General features: G+C 35.6%; 2 protein-coding genes across 2 annotated transcripts; both read left to right on the top strand.

The window, feature by feature from the left end:
• On the top strand, positions 12,852-16,206 carry LOC18792591 (glutamate receptor 2.8). The gene is made up of 5 exons (XM_020566053.1): positions 12,852-13,186; positions 13,304-14,565; positions 14,661-14,973; positions 15,069-15,478; positions 15,607-16,206. Exons 1-5 carry the CDS (start codon positions 12,925-12,927, stop codon positions 16,096-16,098), a joined length of 2,739 nt encoding a protein of 912 aa, XP_020421642.1. The 5' UTR covers positions 12,852-12,924; the 3' UTR covers positions 16,099-16,206.
• On the top strand, positions 19,377-21,704 carry LOC18788442 (glutamate receptor 2.8). The gene is made up of 4 exons (XM_020566106.1): positions 19,377-19,644; positions 19,770-21,031; positions 21,161-21,441; positions 21,569-21,704. Exons 1-4 carry the CDS (start codon positions 19,377-19,379, stop codon positions 21,702-21,704), a joined length of 1,947 nt encoding a protein of 648 aa, XP_020421695.1.

Genomic DNA, 22,321 nt, shown 5'->3' on the forward strand with positions numbered 1-22,321 from the left:
TCCCAGTAATATAATTATCAATCTGTTTTATTATAATTGAACTGAATTTCATTTATAGTTGGTGAATTGAATTTCAGATGATTGAAAACGGCTTTTGGGAAGGGGAAGCTGAAGTGAGGTCCGGGAGGGTGAGGAAAGGGGATGGTGATATGAGTGAGAGTCATTCCTCCCTTTTCTCCCCCTTTCGAACAACGAACCATTTCTATCTCTTTCTCTTTGAACTACAATGCAGATGGTCTGAATCGATTTTAACTCTTAGATGCAAATTGTTTTTTAACTTTGAGGGCACTTAAGTCTATTTAAGTGGGCTTTTTGCTATATTTGAAAGTTTTATAAAAATTGACATTTATGAAAATAAGGGGTAAATTTTGGCTATTTTTGATAAAAACTCCTCAAAGTTGGAAGGAAATCATGCAAGAGATATGGTGCTAGGAAAAGAAGGAAGACATATCGTTGGGATTTTTGGGTTGTTTGATTTCTTAAGAAGATTCATATTATATTTATATTTTTTTAGAATAATTTATCAATCAGGATATTATTTTCCGGATATGATTTTAATTAGTTTTCTTAACAACGCGCATTGTGCGAGTGGGTAAAAAAACCCTAACCCCCTTTCTCCCAAAAAACACTCTTAGAGCTTTTTCCACTTTGAGGGGGAAGGAAGCCATTGTTCTTCCCCCTCCCCTCTTCTCTTCCTCCTTTCACCTCTTCCCTCATTTTTAGAGACAAAGGGTTTTCTCTATTTGTCTTAGTTTTGTTATGATTTTCACCCAACCATTATAGGCGGCCGCGGCTCAGCGTCGGATATTCACCTGACGTCGGATCTCCACCACCATCTTTTTTGCAATTTCTTTATGTTTGGAATAAGTTGCAGAGACTCTTTGGGTTCTCTGTGTAGTTTTCACCTCTCCTTTTGTGAGAGTTTTTCATCTCTTCTTTGTGAGAGCTTTTCATCTCTCCTTTGTGAGAGTTTTATTTGTATTGTTATGGCTTGGTTTTTTTCAAGCTTTATCTCTTTTTTATTATTCTAAGTTTGCAATCTTAGTTGGGATGCCTATGCCAGAGTTTCTTCGATCCTGCCTGATCGTTAGTGGAAACACAACAGATTGTCTTAATTTTGATATTAGACCGCTCCGATATTGTAATGGCCATTTTGTGGCTAGTTTGTATTGGCCCTTTGTGGCTAGTGTCTTTTTTGGCTGAATTATGAATGCAATCATAGAATTTCTCCAAAAAAAAGAAAAAAAAAGGATAAGTTTTATGAATATTCTGGAACCTAGGGTTTCCTACGGTTTTAGGATTTCTTGGTTTTCTTTTGAAGCCAACTTATGACATTGTATTATTTAGTTTTATCATATTATTAATCAAATTTAGAGATTTTTGCTATTTTCTGGTGGATTCCAGTCACTAATGGATTTCAATTTATCTTTCTGGGTTTAGACGTTTGTCAATCCTTACCCGTGCTTCCAATTCAAATCAGATTAGTACACATGGCATATTAGAAAAGTAAATCTCCAAATTGCAGCTCATGTTGACACTTAGTCATTCCTATTAATTATTTAGTCTAGCAGCATTAGTTTGGGATTTAAAGCATCATTGATAAAATAATTAACTGGGCACCACTACAATAGTGGTGATTAGACCTGGTAACCATTTTCCTGAATGAGTCAAAAAAAGAACATCCAAATTCCAAGCATGCAGGCATGCAACGGAGGGCCAGAATTTGTTAATGAAGAAAATATTTTCATTTGTGTCGTCTTCCAAGCAAACACAGATATCTTTTGTCAAGTGTCAAGTGCATCCAAAAAATATTGTGACATTTCATTTCTTACATAATTTTCAAATCGATTGTTTTTTATATACCCCAATGGATGATTCCACCGTTTATAGTCGAAAAGAACAGTCACAATAGGTTTTTCAAACCAGGAGAGATCCCTTTTTTGTTTTTTAAATATTTCTAACTTTGAATTTTCTCGTTCTTGATTCCCATCTAGATAATAAATTTCAGAACGGGTCTATGATCCTTTGTTTTTTTCCTATAACCATTAAGCCGTGCAAGTGCATCCAAATAACCACTAAGCCATGTGCCGTGTGGAATGTACTCAAGATGTTGAAAATTCACACACACAACAAAAACGTATTACACCAAGGCATATGCATATTTGCATATTTGCCGCGCCACCACCCAACACCCACCCACCCCCCCCACCCACAAACAAAGCAGATTAGCCTAGTAATTTAAGGATGATTAACTATCTGTTACAAATAAATTAGGTTCAAAGTGAGGCCTTTTAAATAAATGGGACATAATTTGGTGAATAAAATACACTATACATGCTATACCAACATAACCATGATTCATATGAACAAATTTACTTATGTGCAATTAAATACATACAACTTTGAGAATGCTAAACCAGAAAATTAAACCCCAATAGTTTACCGAAAAAGTCTCTAATGAAAGTCTTCAATAATCACCCATCACTAGGAAAAATCGGAAAAGTCTACAAATCATCAATCTTCCACAACCGTGCAGTTCTGACTGGATTTCAACTTAAGCTGTCTTAACTTGCAGGTTTGGAGCATTTGGTTTAGTAGAAAATTATGAAACTTTGATATAATGATCTTCAATGTCTTAGCTTCTTTTCCAATTGGCTTTGCGCTAAAATTCATTCGAAAATTTGATTTTCAATCAAAACCTTTCTAAGAGCGCAGAATAGCTGAAAATAAGGAAAGTAAGGTAATAATGCTATTTTTAATTAACTTTCTCTACAAAAACCAAATATAAGAGATACACAAATATAGGAAATAATGCACTTATCAGTAAGGAACTAAAATCCTAACTAAATATGGACTCACCAATAGTTACTATACTAGGTCAAGCTTAATAAATGTTCAAGCTCTATAAGAGGGATTCATTTTGGTGAGGGTGGAAAAGAATCGCATTGTTTGGAATTTCAAAAAGTGGTTCAATGATTTGAAATATCTAATTTGAGATCCTATTTATTATTTTACTTGTAATATAGAATTAATCAACAGACTTAGGACATTTTCTAATAAATAGTTCATTGTATAAAAATTAAAAAAAAACATTGTTTATATATGTAAGTAAGACCTTCAATTGCAAGAGTCCTTAAACAAGTTTATTTGAAGGACAACCTTGTCGGGCTCACCTGCATTGTAATTCAATTATTCGAACTATCTATTTTTTAAAATTCCAACGTTCATTTCTTTCGTTGATTTTTTCTTTTCTTGGGAAGTTTGTTTCTCGTGTAATTTTATATGAATGAATTTCGTACACATTAAGGCACAATCAAATTAAACTTCATGATGATTATGATGGTTTTAATGTCGATGGTGATGCTTCTGGCTTTTTGATATATAAAACAGATCGCGATCTTGTTTGTGTCTTGAAACCTCCAGTTTCAAGGGAAAGGGTGTTTTAAATCATCCTTGAAAAGTGTGGTCCATCTACAATAGTGGTGATTAGACCTGGTAACCATTTTCCTGAATGAGTCAAAAAAAGAACCTCCAAATTTCAAGCATGCAGGAATGCAATGCAGGGCCAGAATTTGTTAATGAAGAAGATATTTTCATTTGTGTCGTCTTCCAAGCAAACACAGATATCTTTTGTCAAGTGTCAAGTGCATCCAAAAAATATTGTGACATTAGTCAAACAATATGGGTAGAATATTTTTTCAGGTTTTATTTGATTCTCCAAAAGAAGGTATTTATAATATAAGGATGTAACCCTAATAGGGTCAAACTATGAAACAAGATAAAATCCGAATTACACAATATCTGTACAAAAAGAAAGAAATATAGTCATAATAAACTAGGAAATAAATCTCCTAATTAAACTAGGATCTCGCTAACACTCCCCCTCAAGTTGGAGTAAAGATGTCACGCATGCCTAACTTGTCAAGTGAGTTGAGAAAAATTGTAGTAAACACCCATTTGCATCCAACAGCTTTCTTCCCTCTTAGTAAAGGAACTAAATCCCATGTTTTATTCTTGTTCAAGGCATCTATTTCAACATTCATGGCATCCATCCATTTGGGGTTAGATAAAGCATTCTACAGCTTAGTTGGCACACATACACTAGATAATTGACACAAATATGATGCATATAACTTAGACAAACGATGAGTTGACACATAATGGCTAATGGGATATTTAGAATTAGCATGTATATTAGGAACATATTGTACTTTAAGTTTCCCACGAGTGATTCGTGGGGGTAACTGATAAGTTGACATAGATAAATCATTAGAAATTACCATACAAGAATCATTGTCACTATTTTCAGATACAGGCGACTGGTTGCTTGCTTCAATATGAACGGTCATTTCAACACCGAGAGCACCTGCTTCATCCCCAGATATGGGCAACCTGTCGAGTTCCAAAGGGCGACCGGTCGTTTCTTCACAGAGACCACATGTTTCAGTTTTAGATATGCGCGACCGATCGCTTGTTTCAGTTTGACCGGCCGTTTCCTTCTCAAGACAGTATCTTCAAACGCATTATTCTCCAATTCAAGTATCTCTAATTCACTTTCCCTCTCCCCCTGAATTGGAGAGGACAGAGAGACATAATAGGGCACTTCTTGAAGAAAATTCACGTCCAAAATAACATGCATGTTCTGGGTAGGTGGATGATAGCATTTATAACCCTTCTGAGTAAAAGAGTAACAAATAAAGACACATCGCAGAGCACAAGGATCAAGTTTGCTACGTTGATGAGAGTAGACATGAACATAGGTAGCACATCCAAAACCTTTAGAGGGCAACTTAGAGACAGGGGAAACATGGTCACCAAACACATCATGCGAAGTCTTGAAATGAAGAACCCAGTTAGGAGTACGATTAATCAAATAGGCAGCAGAAAGAACAGCATGCCCCCAAAGATGATAGGGAACAGACATATCCAATATGAGTGAGCGGGCAACTTCAAGCAAGGATCTGCCTTCTCAATGATGAGAGGTGATGGGAGGTACGCAAACCTCATCGACGATGGTCGTGGGGAAATATCAAATATTGAAGGGGAACGCGCTGGTGGTTTTGCCTGAAGCCAATCTCATCAATCCTATGTTGTAGATGTTCCATGATTTATGGGAAGTGAATGCATTGAAGGGTTTCTCGAATGGGTTGCAAATGTAGAGAAAATATTTGATACAATAGCGATCCCAAAAGAGAAGATGGTGAAAATTGTTGTGTCCTATTTAACAGGCGATGTCACTTCTTGGTGGAATTAGATGCAAAAATCAAGGGAACAACAAGGTAAAAATCCCATCAGTTCTTGGGTTTGGATGAAGAGAGTTCTTGTGAAAAATTCTTTCCTTTTGAATATGAAATATATTTGTTAAGGGATGGTTACAAGATTTATCAACCCATAATTATGGTGAGCCAAGAAAAGATAGAGGGAGATGTCAAAAAAGAAGAAATTGTGAAGGATGCTAAGTTAAGTGATGATCCAGTAACCCATAAGATGGAGGAAAGGATTCAAGAAAAACAAGAGATTGGGCCTATTGAAACTCTTATTGTTGGGGAAGTAGATATCCTAAAAGACAAAGAGCAACAATTGGTTTCCTTTAAAATTCAAGATATGGATATTTCTAAATTTGGAGAGGAAAATAATTCATACAAGGAGTGCGATTATCAACTGGCATATTCTAATCTTGTTTATGGAATTAATTATATGATTTTTCCATCCAAGTATGAGCAGTTCAGATGGCACAAATTGAAGAGCTTATCTACACATCAGGTTCTATGTCTACTTAGGTTTGTTTTAAGGAGAACTTGAGGTCGAGTTCTTTACATGTGAAGGGCTTTGATGTAGGTGTTTGGGCCAAAATTCGGCACGCCCAGCCCAACGCTGGAGGCCTAGAATGACAAAGCAATCTCAGGATCCAAGCAGTTTGGACTTTTCGTTTAAATTGGAATCAAGAGCCCAAAATCAAGAAAGCCCAGCCTAGGATCTGTCAGCCTACGAGAATAAACTTCGGCTTTGAAAACAGAGAAAAGAAATCAGCCCAAACCCAAGTCAAATTTTTTAGGCTACCAAATAGACCAAAGATTGGAAGAAGGCACAGTGCATGTGATTTGCTCAGCCCACAGTCCCAAAACTCAAACTGGGCTTGGCATCATAGAGTGAAGATAAAGAACAGCCCAAAATTGAAGAAACCCAAATCAGTTTTATCAAAACTGCCAGTTCTCTACCCAAACGTGAAAATTTTCAAATTACCACTTTGGACAATCCAACATTGACGCACTTAGCCTTGGATAAGAAAGAAGCCCAGCCTGGAAATTTTCTAAAAAAACTCACCATTGATCTCAATACTAGAATACAAAGTCAGTAGACTTTTAAAAAGTCTATTCACAAAGAAACCCACGTGACTACCTGACTTTGAAAAGTCAATAATTTCAACTAGTCACAAGAGAATTGATAGGGAATTAATGAAAACAGTTCTACAGGAAGACTTCTCCAGTCCTTACAGTCAAGGAAGAAGATCAAAATCCCTTTCTATATACAGAAAAAATTCTGCATCAGAGCAGGCATCATTTCCAAGGGATAAGCAGGCTACATTTTCTAAAGAGATAAGTATAGAGCAGGGAGTTGTTCATCAGGAAAAGCAAACTAACCATCACAACAGATAATTCTTACAAAAAACAGTTATAAGTTAAAAGAGGGATTAGGTTGTTTTTTAGGAAAAACAAGGAAGTGACTACCATAAAGAACTGGCTGTTGATGGCTTTTTCTGCCAGAAAAAGATAAAATTCCCTTTTTCTTAGCATTTAAAATAGAAGATCTTTCTTTTCGAAACTCTGCCACCCATTATTAAAAGATTAAGAAATCCCACTCCAGCACTTTTCTATAAATATGAGAGGAGGTGAACAGATCAAGGACAGCCAAAAACCAATCAAAATGATCACTTGATCTCAAAAGCGTTCGAAACATTGAAGCAACCAAAGCTCATTGAGCCGCAAAAAACAAGTCAGCTATAAATTCAGAATCTCTAAATTCAGTTCAGTTTAGAGAAATAGTCATACAAAGCTAGATTTCTCTCGTTACAAATTTGGTTCAACATAAGCCAAATCAAGCAGAGTCCGGGTTTTTACAAATATGAAAACCTCAACAAATTTATGGAGAGCCCTGATCAAGCAGAACAGGTACTACAACGCAGTTCCAGCTCAGTAATCATCAAATCCAGCCACCTCTGCCCCTTCCAGACTGAAGAGGTTCCAATTATGCCCGTTCAAAAAGCCTTCCAAGGCTTGAAATAAATTGAAGCTCTGCCAAACTCGAACGTTGGTATCAATTTACAGCTGAAACTTGACAGTTGAAGGTGTTGATAGTTCAATCCAGCACAGACATAACTAGTCCAGCCCAGATCAAAGGCATCTATCCAGGCAGAAATTGAAGTCCAACGCTCTTTTTGTCTTTTTTAGAGTTGATCTTTCCTTTCTGAGCTTTGTAACAGGCAGTTATGCCTGAAAACAGTTCACTTTCTTATCATTCATTCTGGCCAGAACTACCAGTCTTGTACTGTGAAAAATTGTGAAGTTTTCACCAGTATGAGGCAAGAAAGAACTTACTTGGTAGATATTCCTCACCCAAATTCACAATCGCTTGTTTAGAAATCAGTAACTTGGGGCGCAAGTTATCCATTTTTAAAGAAGTATGCTAGAGTTTTTATTGCTAGCAGTGGTACGCTCATACACAAAAGAAAGTTGACTTGTTGACCACAAATAGTTTTCAAGACAATGGGGAACTTTACCCTACGATCACAGGAACAAATCTAAAACGGGTGAACAGTAGGACGAGATATGGGTCACTATGGTGGGAAATATTAATTAAAATAAAGTGGCTCAAAGTTGGAAGGAAATCTTGCAAGAGAGGAAAATTTTGGTTAAGCATAAATTATGGTGCTAGGAAAAGAAGGAAGACGTATCGTTGGGATTTTTGGGTTGCTTGATTTCTTAAGAAGATTTATATTATGTTTATATTTTTTTAGAATAAGTTATCACAAAGGACCCACTAGTGTAGTGGTTTAGAGTATTTACTCCCTCAGGTAAGGTCTTGAGTTCGAGTCCTAGCATCTGTCATCAAAAAAAAAAAAAAAAGGAATAAGTTATCAATCAGGATATTATTTTCCTAATATGATTTTAATTAGTTTTCTTATTAGATAAGTTTTATGAATATTCTGAAACCTAGGGTTTCCTACGGTTTTAGGATTTCTTGGTTTTTCTATTGAAGCCAACTCATGACATTGTATTATTTAGTTTTATCATATTATTAATCAAATTTAGAGATTTTCGCTATTTTCTAGTAGATTCCAGTCGCTAATAGATTTCATTATCTTTCAGGGTTTAGACGTTTGTCAATCCGTAAACCCATTCTTCTGTGTTGCATCAATTCAATTCATCCTAATCCGATTACGGATTAGTAAACATGTCATTTTAGAAAGTAAATCTCCTAATTGCAGCTCATGTTGACACTTAGTCATTCCTATTAATTATTTAGTCTAGCGGCATTAGTTTGGAATTTAAAGCATCATTTATGAAATAATTAACTGGGTACCACTACAATAGTGGTGATTAGACCTGGTAACCATTTTCCTGAATGAGTCAAAAAAAGAACCTCCAAATTCCAAGCATGCAGGCATGCAATGCAGGGCCAGAAATTTGTCACCGTTGAAGACGTATATTTGCATATTTAGTCATCCTGTTGTCAAGTGTCAAGTGCATCCAAAAAATATTGTGACATTTCATTTCTTACATATAATTTTCAAATCGATTGTTTTTTATATAGCCCAACGGATGATTCCACCGTTTGTAGTAAAAAAGAATAGTCACAATAGGTTTTTCAAAATAGAAGAGATCCCTTTTTATAATAAAAAAATATTTCTAACTTTGAATTTTCTAGTTCTTGATTCCCATCTAGATAATAAATTTCAGAACGGGTCTATTTTTACAGCATGTCTCTTTAAAGTGAAATTGATTCTTTGTTTTTTCCTATAACCATTAAGCCGTGCAAGTGCATCCAAATAACCACTAAGCCATGTGCCGTGCGGTCCATATAAGACTTTTTTAGATTTTAAATATGAAACTATTTTTTAAAATTAAATTTCTTATTTAGATTCACATGTCATTATCTCATTGGATATGTGAGTACTGCATACGTGCCACGTCATCATTTTAACAGAAATTTTGACCGAACCTAACGACATAACCAAATTGATGTGTGAGGAGTACCATAAAGGACCAATAATGTCACAAAAAAAATACAAGACTAAAGCTAATAATTTCAAGAATCTCAAGAATCATTTGTGATAAAAAGCCACGATAATTTTATAGTACTTTGGAATGTCAAGATACAGTTTTTGTTTGTTTTTGCTGCTTATTATATTATCCAGTCAACCATTACAAATTAATCAATTGATAAACTTATTTGTCAATTGCACTTATTTATAAAGAAGGGTAAATTACTCAAATGGTCCTGAAATTTGTACCCGATTTACATTTTTGTCCCTAAACTAAATTATTCGTTCAAATTGTCCACCAACTCTTTATTAATAAGTTCTTTAGTCCTACCGTTACATTTTCTGTTAAATTTAGTCATGTGAGCAGCACATGCTATATTTGTGGGGGTAAATAAGACTTTTGACCTATGTATCACCCTTTTATCACCAGGGGTGGCCCTGAGGGTGTGCAAGTGGTGCCACCGCACAGGGCCCCTAATTTTTTAGGGGCCCCAATTTTTTTTCATGTGTATAATATATGTAGAGTGCTGCTATTTTCACCCACATCATATTTTTCCACCCACCTTATTTTAAAAAATTTAAAGACAAATTTATCCCTATGTAAAATGACTTCTAAAACCTTAAAAATAAAACAAATTTTAAAAAGAAAATAAATTTTTTCTTTTACTCTCCATATTCTTTCCATCTTCCTAACCTCAACAAATTCAGCGAGCATTGATCTACCCATCCCAATCATTTGAAAAGTTTTAAAAAAAAAAATCAAATCAAATTCTCAATTCCACCTTTAATATTGTGTCAGGGTTGGTAGGTGTTAATAATAGAGGCCAAATTGTCCTTTAATTTTATTCCATTTTAAAGATTTTTTAGTATGATTAACCCACATATGGGTCCTTATTCCATATAACATCACTTCAATTAAAAATCCATTGTAGTCTTGTTGGTTGTATGTTGTTGTGGTGGTGGTGGTGTCGCGGTCGTGAAGCTAGCCATCAGTACTGCTAAGGGGTTGATGAGAATATTAATATGGTAGGGTAAGGTCGTGATGTTGAAAACACATGAAGAAGATGAAGAATGTTTTTTTTTTTTTGGGTTAAAATTTTTATGTTTTTAACTTGGAGTTGATGGTGTTTGGTCGAATTAATAATTAAAGGGTATTTTATGAATAATGGTGGGTGGAAAAGTAGGATTTTAATTTTTTAAATTTACACAGTGGGTGAGAAAATAGGACATGTGGGTGGAAATAGCAGCACTCTATATGTATAACAAATGTTATATATATACAGAGTGAGCAAATTGTTGACACAAAGACGTTTCTAGTTGTGTTGGTTTGTAGGGCCTCAACTTCTATTTAGGACTCGACTTCAAAACCTGCTTGTGTTAAAGGCTTGTCCGATGTCAACACCAACATTCAATATCCCATCTACTTTCACAACCACAAACTGAAATAATAAATACCCGATCACAATGAATTAGTCAATAATTATGCTTAGATATTCAATTTCGCAAAAATAATGCATCCAACTAAGTCAACCAAAATAATTGCATCGAATTAATGATGTTCTTGGAATATTGATACAAAATAAATTAGGTGTTAAAAAATATTTAATATCTGAGTATGACCTATGATGACAAAGACTCATCGTCACAATCATGGTAATTATTCAAAAGGTGTAACATCTCTGACCCAATGTTATCGATTTAATCCAATTTAATTCTTTTGTGAAATTTCAATTTTGTCCTTGGGAGTAGGGGTACTTTGATCACTTGAAGAAAAAAAAAATATTTATTATATGGCATTACATAATGATGTAAGTTTGTGTTAGCTTATGTGAGGCCCCAATTTAAGGTTTGCACAGGGCCTTCAAAATCTCAAGACCGGCCCTGTTTATCACCACTGCACTTTATCACAATTTTATCTCCACTTTATCACCTATGTATCACCACTTTATCACCTATTTGGGGAACATAGGACGGTTATGGACTGTTTTACCCTTACATTTGACGGCAACATTAACATAATGTAACGGTAGGATCAATGGAGCGATTAATATAGAGTTGATGGACCATTTGAACGAATAATTAATTGAGGGACCAAAATATAAATCAGGTATAAATTTGAGGACCATTTGAGTAATTTTCCCAAAAATTAGTGCACGATTACATTAGTCAATTCGGGGTCGTTTGGTACACAGGCTTGGCTTGGACTGGCTTGGATTAAATTTAGTATCACGTTTGTTTCATTTAATTCTAGTCTTAGATGGGATTGCTAATACCGGGCCCACCAAAAACACCTCCTTAGGAGGGGACTACTAATCCCATGTAGAAAGGGAGGATTAGCTAGTCCTATGTTTACCAATGTATGAGATGCATATATTATATTGTAATACTAATAACATATATTACTATTATTATTACTACATACACATATACTATAATGTACATATATACATGTATATACACATATACATACACATATATACATATATAATATATATAAATACATATAGATATATACACATATATTATTATTATAATATACTCATATACACATACATAGTAATATTATAATAATAGCACACATGTATACATGTATATATGTAATATATATTATATTATATATTAATGTACATATATACACGTATATACATGTATATATAAACACATATATATACATATATAATATATAAATACATATAGATATATACACGTATATTATTATTATAATATACCCATATACACATGCATATTAATATTATAATAATAGCATACATGTATATATGTAATATATATTATTATAATACATATATATAAGTATATATACATATATGTGTATATATTATACCCATGTATGTATTATAATATACATATACACACGTATATAGACATATACATTATATATATGTATATATACATACATATATAATATACATATATACACATATATACATGTATATTATTATTATTATTATTATTATTATAACATACCCATATATATATATATTATATATTATAATATACATACATATATATATATATAAATATATGTATATATGTATTATACCCATGTATATTATAATATACATATATACACTTATATATATGTATGTACGTTTATATTATTTAAAATATATAATATTATTATAATATACTTATATACATGTATATACATATATATTATATATATTATAAAATACATATATACATATATATAGATATTTTTGAAAAAATAAAAAAATTATAGTCCTAGTCCAAGCATACACCAAACACAGGATAAGTGTTATCTAACTTAGACCAAGCCAAGCCAAGCCAAGTCAGTCCCTAAGCATAGTCCATGCCAAGACAGTCCTGTATACCAAACGAGCCCGAAGGTATTCTGGTTCTTTTACTCCGTCAAAACTAGGAAAGGGGTGTTTTCTCATCCTTGAATAGTACTCAGAAGGCGACTATTGACTTGTCTCGAGTTATCGAGTGATACAAATTGAATCAACATTTATGAGTGTTGACCAAATGCTTGCCCAATTTCTCAAACTCCTATAAAGGATAAGATTGGAACACAAATCGTACATAAGATTTAAAGCTAAAAAGAGTAGGCAAAACGAAAGAGAAAAACAGTAATTTAAATATACGTGAGAGTGCATGTGACAAACCCAGGTAGCTTAACAATGATGACAAACCAGAAGCACCTTCTATCTTTCTTCTTCATTCTTTCGTTGGCCGGGCTTGGGAGTATCCAGCTTTCAATGGCAAAGGAGGTGATACGAGTCGGGGTAGTTCTTGACTTGAATTCGTCTGTTGGAGCGATTGCAAAGAGCTGTATGACCATGGCACTCTCAGATTTTTATGCTAAGCATGCTCATTATCGAACAAGGCTTGATCTACGTACCCGGGATTCAGCGGATGATATTGTTACTGCAGCATCTGAAGGTGGATTATACACTACCTTCTTTCCAGCAAATTATTTTTCACGACACACACACTCAACCTTTTGATCTTACCCAATTAATTTAATTGATTCACCATTTGTCTGTTGAATTCATGCAGCCTCGTATATGATGAAGAAAGAAAAAGTACAGGCCATCATTGGACCTCAAAGCTCAGCAGAAGCGAAGTTTGTGGTGGAGCTTGGCAGAAAGGCTAAGGTTCCCATCATTTCATTCTCTGCCACCAGTCCCTCTCTTTCTCCATCTCGTAGCCCATTTTTTGTCCGGACAGCCTTCGATGACTCTGCTCAAGTAAAAGCCATAGCTGCCATCATTGAAGCTTATAGCTGGTTGGAAGTTGTTCTCGTCTATGAAGACACCGATTATGGCAATGATTTAATTCCATATCTGGTGGACGCTATACAGGAGGTTGGTGCTCGAGTACCTTACAGAAGTGTCATTCCTCCATCTTCTAATGATGCTGAAATTCTAAGGGAGTTTGGCAGGTTAAAATCAACTTCAACAAGACTATTTCTGGTGCATATGACTGCCTCCCTTGGGTCCAAATTCTTCATACTAGCAAGGAAGATAGGTATGATGAGCGAAGGGTATGCATGGATTGTTACAGAAGGGCTATCAACTTTGTTAGATCCTGTGAGTTCGGAAGCCATGGATTCGATGGAAGGTGTGTTGGGAGTAAGGCCACATATACCAATGACAAAATATCTTGAAGACTTTCAGTCAAGATGGAAACAACCAAACAAGATGACTGCAGGCCTAAACCTCTTTGGATTATGGGCATATGATACAGTTTGGGCACTTGCAATGGCGGTGGAGAAAGTGGGAACAACAAGTTCTAGCTCTATGAAGCATAACACAAGTAAAGTCCATAATCTTGCAAGCTTGGAAACCAGTAACATGGGTAAAAATCTTCTTGAAACAATCCCAAGTTCAAAATTTCAAAGCCTAAGTGGGAATTTCCAGTTGGTCAAGGGACAGTTAGAACCTTCAACCTTTGAGATATTCAATGTGATTGGCAATAAAGAAAGGATTATTGGATATTGGATTGACCAACAAAAAGGGCTGTCAAGGCAGCTCAAGTATGACAAAAGTGAAGCAGAAAAATCTGATGTAAACAGAAGACTCAAGCAACCAATTTGGCCAGGGGACACTACAGACCAACCTGCAACAAAGAAACTGAGGATTGGAGTTCCAATTAAAGAAGGTTTTACTGAATTCCTAAGATGGGAAAACAAAAATATATCGGGATTTGCTGCTGAGGTCTTCAATGCTGCACTGGCTAAACTACCATTTCCTCTTCCCCATTACTTGTTAAACTTCAGCGGGACATATGATGATCTTCTTTACCAAATCAAAGAAGGGGTAAGTTTTATTTTACGGGGTAAATTAATGGTCATCCTCTCTTTCTCTCTATCTCCTTCTCTAATGTACTTTTCAATTGGTGATTTAAAATGCAGAAGTATGATGCTGTGGTGGGAGACACAACAATTGTAGCTAACCGCTCATTGTACGTAGATTTTACATTGCCCTATTCAGAGTCAGGAGTGTCAATGGTAGTTTTGGTGGAAAATAATGAAAGAGACAATATTTGGATTTTCTTGAAGCCGTTAAGTTTGGATCTTTGGCTGACAACTGGGGCAGCCTTCATATTTACAGGTATTGTGATATGGGCTCTTGAACACCGGGTAAACTCTGAGTTTAGAGGTCCACCACAACAACAACTTGGCGTGATATTGTCGTTCACCTTTTCAACTCTTGTCTTTGCTCATAGTAAGTTCTCTTCTCCTTATACCAAAGCATTTGTTTTCTTCAGAATTCTCAATGAAGCTCGTGGTCTAATTAATAATTCTTTTTTAATGCTGTAGGGGAGAAAGTGGTGAACAATTGGTCAAGATTAGTGCTCATCATTTGGGTTTTTGTGGTTCTTATCCTGACACAGAGTTACACTGCAAGTTTAGCTTCAATGTTAACAGTGCAGAGATTGCAGCCTGTATTTACTGATATAAGAGAGATCAAAAGGAATGGTTATAATATAGGATATCAAAAGAATTCATTTATTAAAGGGTTTCTAAAGGAGAATATAGGGTTTGAAGAGTCCAAGTTGAAAGCTTATGTAACCGTTGAGGACTATAACCATGCACTATCCAAAGGAACCAACAATGGTGGAGTTGCTGCAATTTTCGATGAAATCCCTTACCTTAAACTGTTCATTGCACAGAATTGTTCCAAGTACACCATGGTTGGACCAACCTACAAAACTGACGGATTCGGCTTTGTGAGTTCTGTCTTAATTTTCTTTGAATGTATTGTTATCCATAAAAACCAGAGTGTACAATACTGCAACAATGGTTCCATTTCCCACATCCATATGCTAAATTGTTTTTTTGCCTTCTAATACCTCAGGCCTTCCCAAGAGGGTCTCCTCTAGTCTCCTACATGTCAAGGGCAATCTTGAATGTCACTCAGGATAAATCTAAGATGGATTCAATTGAGGAGAAGTACTTCAGAAACCAAACCATCTGTGATGATCAAAGTGCCAAAATTTCTTCAGACGGTCGAAGCCTTCACGTGTACAGCTTCGGGGGACTCTTCATCATCGCAGGTGTAGTCTCCATGTTTTCACTTTTGATGTACATGTACCGTTTCCTTCGCTCACAATGGCCTACTTTGAGGACCACGATTCATTCTGAGAACTCATTTCGGTGGAAAATGGTTGAATTGGCAAAGCATTTTGACAGGAAAGATCTCACTTCGCATCCTTTTACGCGAAGAACATCCCGAGTACATGCTATGGATACTCCTGATGATTCAGCTATAGGAGGTTTACATGATGCAAATGATATGCAGAACAACTCAGCAGTGGAGAACAATATTGATGTGAATGAAAATGAATAAAATGGTGGAAATCTCTTATCAGGGCATACTGATTCATCTATCCATGTACCTAACATGTCATCATAGGCTTCCTATATTTCCATTTTAAACCTATAAGTTACAGTAAAACTATATGTGTAAACGTCATGATATATTGTTGTTCATTCATATATCTCACATCATTACTTTATTATTTACGTACGGAAATCTAATAAATACCCACAAGAATGCAATTTTTGGCTTCTTATGAAATTTTTCCCCAAATAATTAGAATTATCTCCAAATGAAATGCTGAAAGATCGTCAATCAGCTGAGCCTCCATTGTTCGTCTCTCCTGAAGGTTTCTACTAGGTAATGTCAGAAAAATTCAAAAATTCAAAAAATTACCCTTCTCAATCAGTACAACTCTTTAGTCTAGTAGCAGTAGATAAGTTTTCGAATCTAAATTCATGGATGGAATTTTGTATATTTGGAATATGTATAGAGCTTCATTTGTAAATTTCTTATCGATCCGAAGTCAAGTCAACTGAAAACTTGCAACGAACTTGGTTGTGAGTTAATAGCCCAGAAGCTTCTTAATTCAATTCATATTACATATATATATTTATATATCTTCATTTTGTTTCTAAGGAAGTCAGCAGAGGCAAAAGTTTCGTTGTTGTTTGGCATCTCAGCGCGATTTGTGTGCCGTGTGGAATGTACGTACTCAAGATGTTGAAAATTCACACACACAACAAAACGTGAGAAATATTACACCAAGGCATATGCATATTTGCATATTTGCCCCGAAAAAAAAAAAAAAATAATAGCAGACTAGCCTAGTAATTTAAGGATGATCAAATAAATTAGGTTCAAAGTACACTATACATGCTATACCAACATAACCATGATTCATATAAACTAATTTACTTATGTGCAATTAAATACATACAACTTTGAGAATGCTAAACCAGAAAATTAAACTCCAATAATGTACCGAAAAAGTCCCTAATGAAAGTCTCCAGTAATCACCCACCACTAGGAAAAATCGGAAAAGTCTACAAATCATCAATCTTCCACAACCGTTCAATTCTGACGGGATTTCAACTTAAGTTGTCTTGACTTGCAGGTCTGGAGCATTTGGTTTGGTAGAAATTTATGAAACTTTGACACAATGATCTTCAATGTCTTAGCTTTCTTTTCCAATTGGCTTTGCGCTAAAATTCATTCGAAAATTTGATTTTCAGTCAAAACCCTTCCAAGAGTGCAGAATAGCTGAAAATAAGGAAAGTGATGCTATTTTTAATTAACTTTCTCTACAAAAACCAAATATAAGAGATACACAAAAATAGACATGATGTTAAAAGTGTTATGTACTAATCATGTGGTGGTAGTGGTAGTGATGGAGTGGAGGTGGTGGTGGTGGTGGTAATGAAGGTGGAGTTGGTGGTTGTGGTAGTGGTGGTGGTGGGAATGGCAGTTGTGGAGGTGATGGTGGTGGTGGTGGTGGCAGCATGGTGGTGGTTGTGGAAGTGGTGGTGGATGTGGAGGTTTTGGAGGATGAGGAGGTGGTTTTGGTGGTGGTGGTGGTGGTGGAGGTGGTGGAGGAGGTGGTGGTTGTGGTGGCGGTGGTTGTGGTGGTGCAAGTGGTAGAGTTGGATGTGGAAGTGGAGGTGGTGTCATTTTTTAAAATGAATGATGGTATTTTGGGAATTTAAAAAATTCATTAAATGCTCATCTCTGCTTCTTTTGAAAGCAGCTTTGAAAAGCAACCCAGAGCTTGCTTTTAAAAGCTGCTGTCAAAAGGCCACTGTTTTTAAAATAATCGGGATATTTTTATTTTTACCAAACACCTTAAACTGCTTAACTTTAAAGTGAAGCAGGTTTTTTGCGAAAAAAACAAAAAAAAGCAATCCCAAACGGGACCTAAGAGGGATTCACTTTGGTGAGGGTGGAAAAGAATCGCATTGTTTGCAATTTCAAAAAGTGGTTCAATGATTTGAAATATCTGATTTGAGATCCGATTTATTATTTTACTTGTAATATAGAATTAATCAACAGACTTAGGACATTTTCTAATAAATAGTTCATTGTATTTAAAAATAAAAATAAACATTGTTTATATATGTGAGACCTTCAATTGCAAGAGTCCTTAAACAAGTTTATTTGAGGGACAACCTTGTCGGGCTCACTTGCATTGTATTTCAATTATTCGAATTATCTATTTTTTAAAATTCCAACGTTCATTTCTTTCATTGATTTTTTCTTTTCTTGGGAAGTTTGTTTCTCGTGTAATTATATGAATGAATTTCGTACACATTAAGGCAATCAAATTAAACTTCATGATGATTATGATGGTTTTAATGTTGATAGTGATGCTTCTGGCTTTTTGATACATAAAACAGATCGCGATCTTGTTTGTGTCTTGAAACCTCCAGTTTCAAGGGAAAGGGTGTTTTAAATCATCCTTGAAAAGTATGGTCCATATACAATTTTTTTAGATTTTAAATATGAAACTATTTTTTAAAAATAAATTTTTTATTTAGATCCACATGTCATTATCTCATTTGATATGTGAGCACTGCATACGTCCCACGTCATCATTTTAACAGAAATTTTGACAAAATCTAACGTCATGACCAAATTAATGTGTGAGGAGTACCATAAAGGACCAATAATGTCACAAAAAAACATAAATGACCAATAATGTCACAAAAAAACATAAATGACCAATAATGTCACAAAAAAACATAAATGACCAATAATGTCACAAAAAAAAATACAGGACCAAAGCTGATAATTTCACGAACCTCAAGGACCATTTGTGATAAAAAGCCATGATAATTTTATAGTACTTTGGAATGTCAAGATACAGTTTTTGTTAGTTTTCGATGCTTATTACAAATTAATCAATTGATAAACTTATTTGTCAATTGCACTTATTTAAAAAGAATTAGTGCACGATTACATTAGTCAATTCATGACCAGTTTAGTTCGCTTGTCATAATCTTGACGTGAACAAAGTATTCTGGTTCCTTTTACTCTGTCAAAACTAGGAAAAGGGTGTTTTCTCATCCTTGAATTCAGAAGGAGACCGGTATTGACTTGTCTCGAGTTACCAACCAAGTGATGCAAATTGAATCAACATTTAAGAGTGTTGACCAAATGCTTGCCCATTTTCTCAAACTCCTATTAAGGATGAGCTTGGAACACAAATCGTACACAAGATTTAAAGCTAAAAAGAGTAGGCAAAACGAAAGAGAAAAGGAGTAATTTACATATATGTGAGAGTGCATGAGACAAACCCAGGTAGCTTAACAATGATGACAAACCAGAAGCACCTTCTATCTTTCTGCTTCATTCTTTCGTTGGCCAGGCTTGGGAGTATCCAGCTTTCAATGGCAAAGGAGGTGATACGAATACCAGTCGGGGTAGTTCTGGACTTGAATTCCTCGGTTGGTGCGATTGCAAAGAGCTGTATGACCATGGCACTCTCAGATTTTTATGCTAAGCATGCTCATTATCGAACAAGGCTTGATCTTCGTACCCGGGATTCAGCGGATGATATTGTTACTGCAGCATCTGAAGGTGGATTACACACTACCTTCCTTCCAGCTATATATTTTTCACCACACACACATACACTCAGCCTTTTGATCTTGGCTAGCTAATTAATTTAATTCATTCACCATTTGTCTGTTGAATTCATGCAGCCTGGTATATGATGAAGAAAGAAAAAGTGCAGGCCATTATTGGACCTCAAAGGTCAGCAGAAGCGAAGTTTGTGATGGAGCTTGGCAGAAAGGCTAAGGTTCCCATCATTTCATTCTCTGCCACCAGTCCCTCTCTTTCTCCATCTCGTAGCCCATTTTTTGTCCGGACAGCCTTTGACGACTCTGCTCAAGTAAAAGCCATAGCTGCCATCATTGAAGCTTATAGCTGGTTGGAGGTTGTTCTCGTCTATGAAGACACCGATTATGGCAATGGTTTAATTCCATATCTGGTGGACGCTATACAGGAGGTTGGTGCTCGAGTACCTTACAGAAGTGTCATTCCTCCATCTTCTAATGATGCTGAAATTCTAAGGGAGCTTGGCAGGTTAAACTCAAATTCAACAAGAATATTTCTGGTGCATATGACTGCCTCCCTTGGGTCCAAATTCTTTATACTAGCAAATAAGGCAGGTATGATGAGTGAAGGGTATGCATGGATTGTCACCGATGGGTTATCAACTTTTTTAGATCCTGTGAATTCGACAACCATGGATTCAATGGAAGGTGTGTTGGGAGTAAGGCCATATATCCCAATGACAAAAGATCTTGAAGACTTTCAGTCAAGATGGAAACAACCAAACAAGATGACTGCAGGCCTAAACCTCTTTGGATTATGGGCATATGATACAGTTTGGGCACTGGCAATGGCGGTGGAGAAAGTGGGAACAACAAGTTCTAGGTCTATGAAACAAAACACAAGTAGAGTCATTAATCTTGCAAGCTTGGAAACCAGTAACATGGGTAAAAATCTTCTTGAAACAATCCCAAGTTCAAAATTTCAAAGCCTAAGTGGGAATTTCCAGTTGGTCAAGGGACAGTTAGAACCTTCAACCTTTGAGATATTCAATGTGATTGGCAATAAAGAAAGGATTATTGGATATTGGATTGACCAACAAAAAGGGCTGTCAAGGCAGCTCAAGTATGACAATAGCGAAGCAGAAAAATCTGATGTAAAGAGAAGACTCAAGCAACCAATTTGGCCAGGGGACACTACAGACCAACCTGCAACAAAGAAACTGAGGATTGGAGTTCCAATGACAGAAGGTTTTAAAGAATTCCTAAAAGTGGAAAACAAAAATATATCGGGATTTGCTGCTGATGTCTTCTTTGCTGCACTGGCTAAACTACCATTTCCGCTTCCCCATGACTTCTTTTGCTTCAAAGGGACATATAATGATCTTCTTTACCAAATCAAAGCTGGGGTAAGTTATATTTTACAAATCAAAGCAGGGGTAAGTTATATTTTACATGTTAAAGCTGGGGTAAGTCATCCTCTCTTTCTCTCTATCTCCTTCTCTAATGTACTTTTCAATTGGTGATTTAAAATGCAGAAGTATGATGCTGTGGTGGGAGACACAACAATTGTAGCTAACCGCTCATTGTATGTAGATTTTACATTGCCCTATTCAGAGTCAGGAGTGTCAATGGTAGTTTTGGTGGAAAATAATGAAAGAGACAATATTTGGATTTTTTTGAAGCCGTTAAGTTTGGATCTTTGGCTGACAACTGGGGCAGCCTTCATATTTACAGGTTTTGTGATATGGGTTCTTGAACACCGGGTAAACTCCGAGTTTAGAGGTCCACCACAACAACAACTTGGCGTGATATTTTGGTTCTCCTTTTCAACTCTTGTCTTTGCTCATAGTAAGTTCTCTTCTCCTTATACCAAAGCATTTGTTTTCTTCAATATTCTCAATGAAGCTTGTAGTCTAATTAATAATGCTTTTGTAATTAAATAGGGGAGAAAGTGGTGAACAATTGGTCAAGATTAGTGCTTATCATTTGGGTTTTTGTGGTTCTTATCCTGACACAGAGTTACACTGCAAGTTTAGCTTCAATGTTAACAGTGCAGAGATTGCAGCCTGTATTTACTGATATAAGAGAGATCAAAAGGAATGGTTATAATATAGGATTTCAAAAGAATTCATTTATTAAAGGGTTTCTAATGGACAATTTAAGGTTTGAAGAGTCCAAGTTGAAAGCTTATGTAACCATTGAGGAGTATAACCATGCACTATCCAAAGGAACCCACAATGGTGGAGTTGCTGCAATTTTCGATGAAATCCCTTACCTTAAACTGTTCATTGCAAAGAATTGTTCCAAGTACACCATGGTTGGACCAACCTACAAAACTGACGGATTCGGCTTTGTGAGTTCTCTGTCTTAATTTTCTTTGATTGTATTGTTATCCATAAAAACCAGAGTGTAAAATGCTGCAACAATGGTTCCATTTCCTATATCCATATGCTAAATTGTTTTTTTGCCTTCTAATACGTCAGGCCTTCCCAAGAGGGTCTCCTCTAGTCTCCTACATGTCAAGGGCAATATTGAATGTCACTCAAGATAAATCTAAGATGGATTCAATTGAGGAGAAGTACTTCGGAAACCAAACCATCTGTGATGATCAAAGTGCCAAAATTTCTTCAGACGGTCGAAGCCTTCATGTGTACAGCTTCGGGGGACTCTTCATCATCGCAGGTGTAGTCTCCATG

This window comes from Prunus persica, chromosome G1 (genome assembly GCF_000346465.2).
Source record: "Prunus persica cultivar Lovell chromosome G1, Prunus_persica_NCBIv2, whole genome shotgun sequence".
In the NCBI taxonomy this organism is placed as follows: Eukaryota; Viridiplantae; Streptophyta; class Magnoliopsida; order Rosales; family Rosaceae; genus Prunus; species Prunus persica.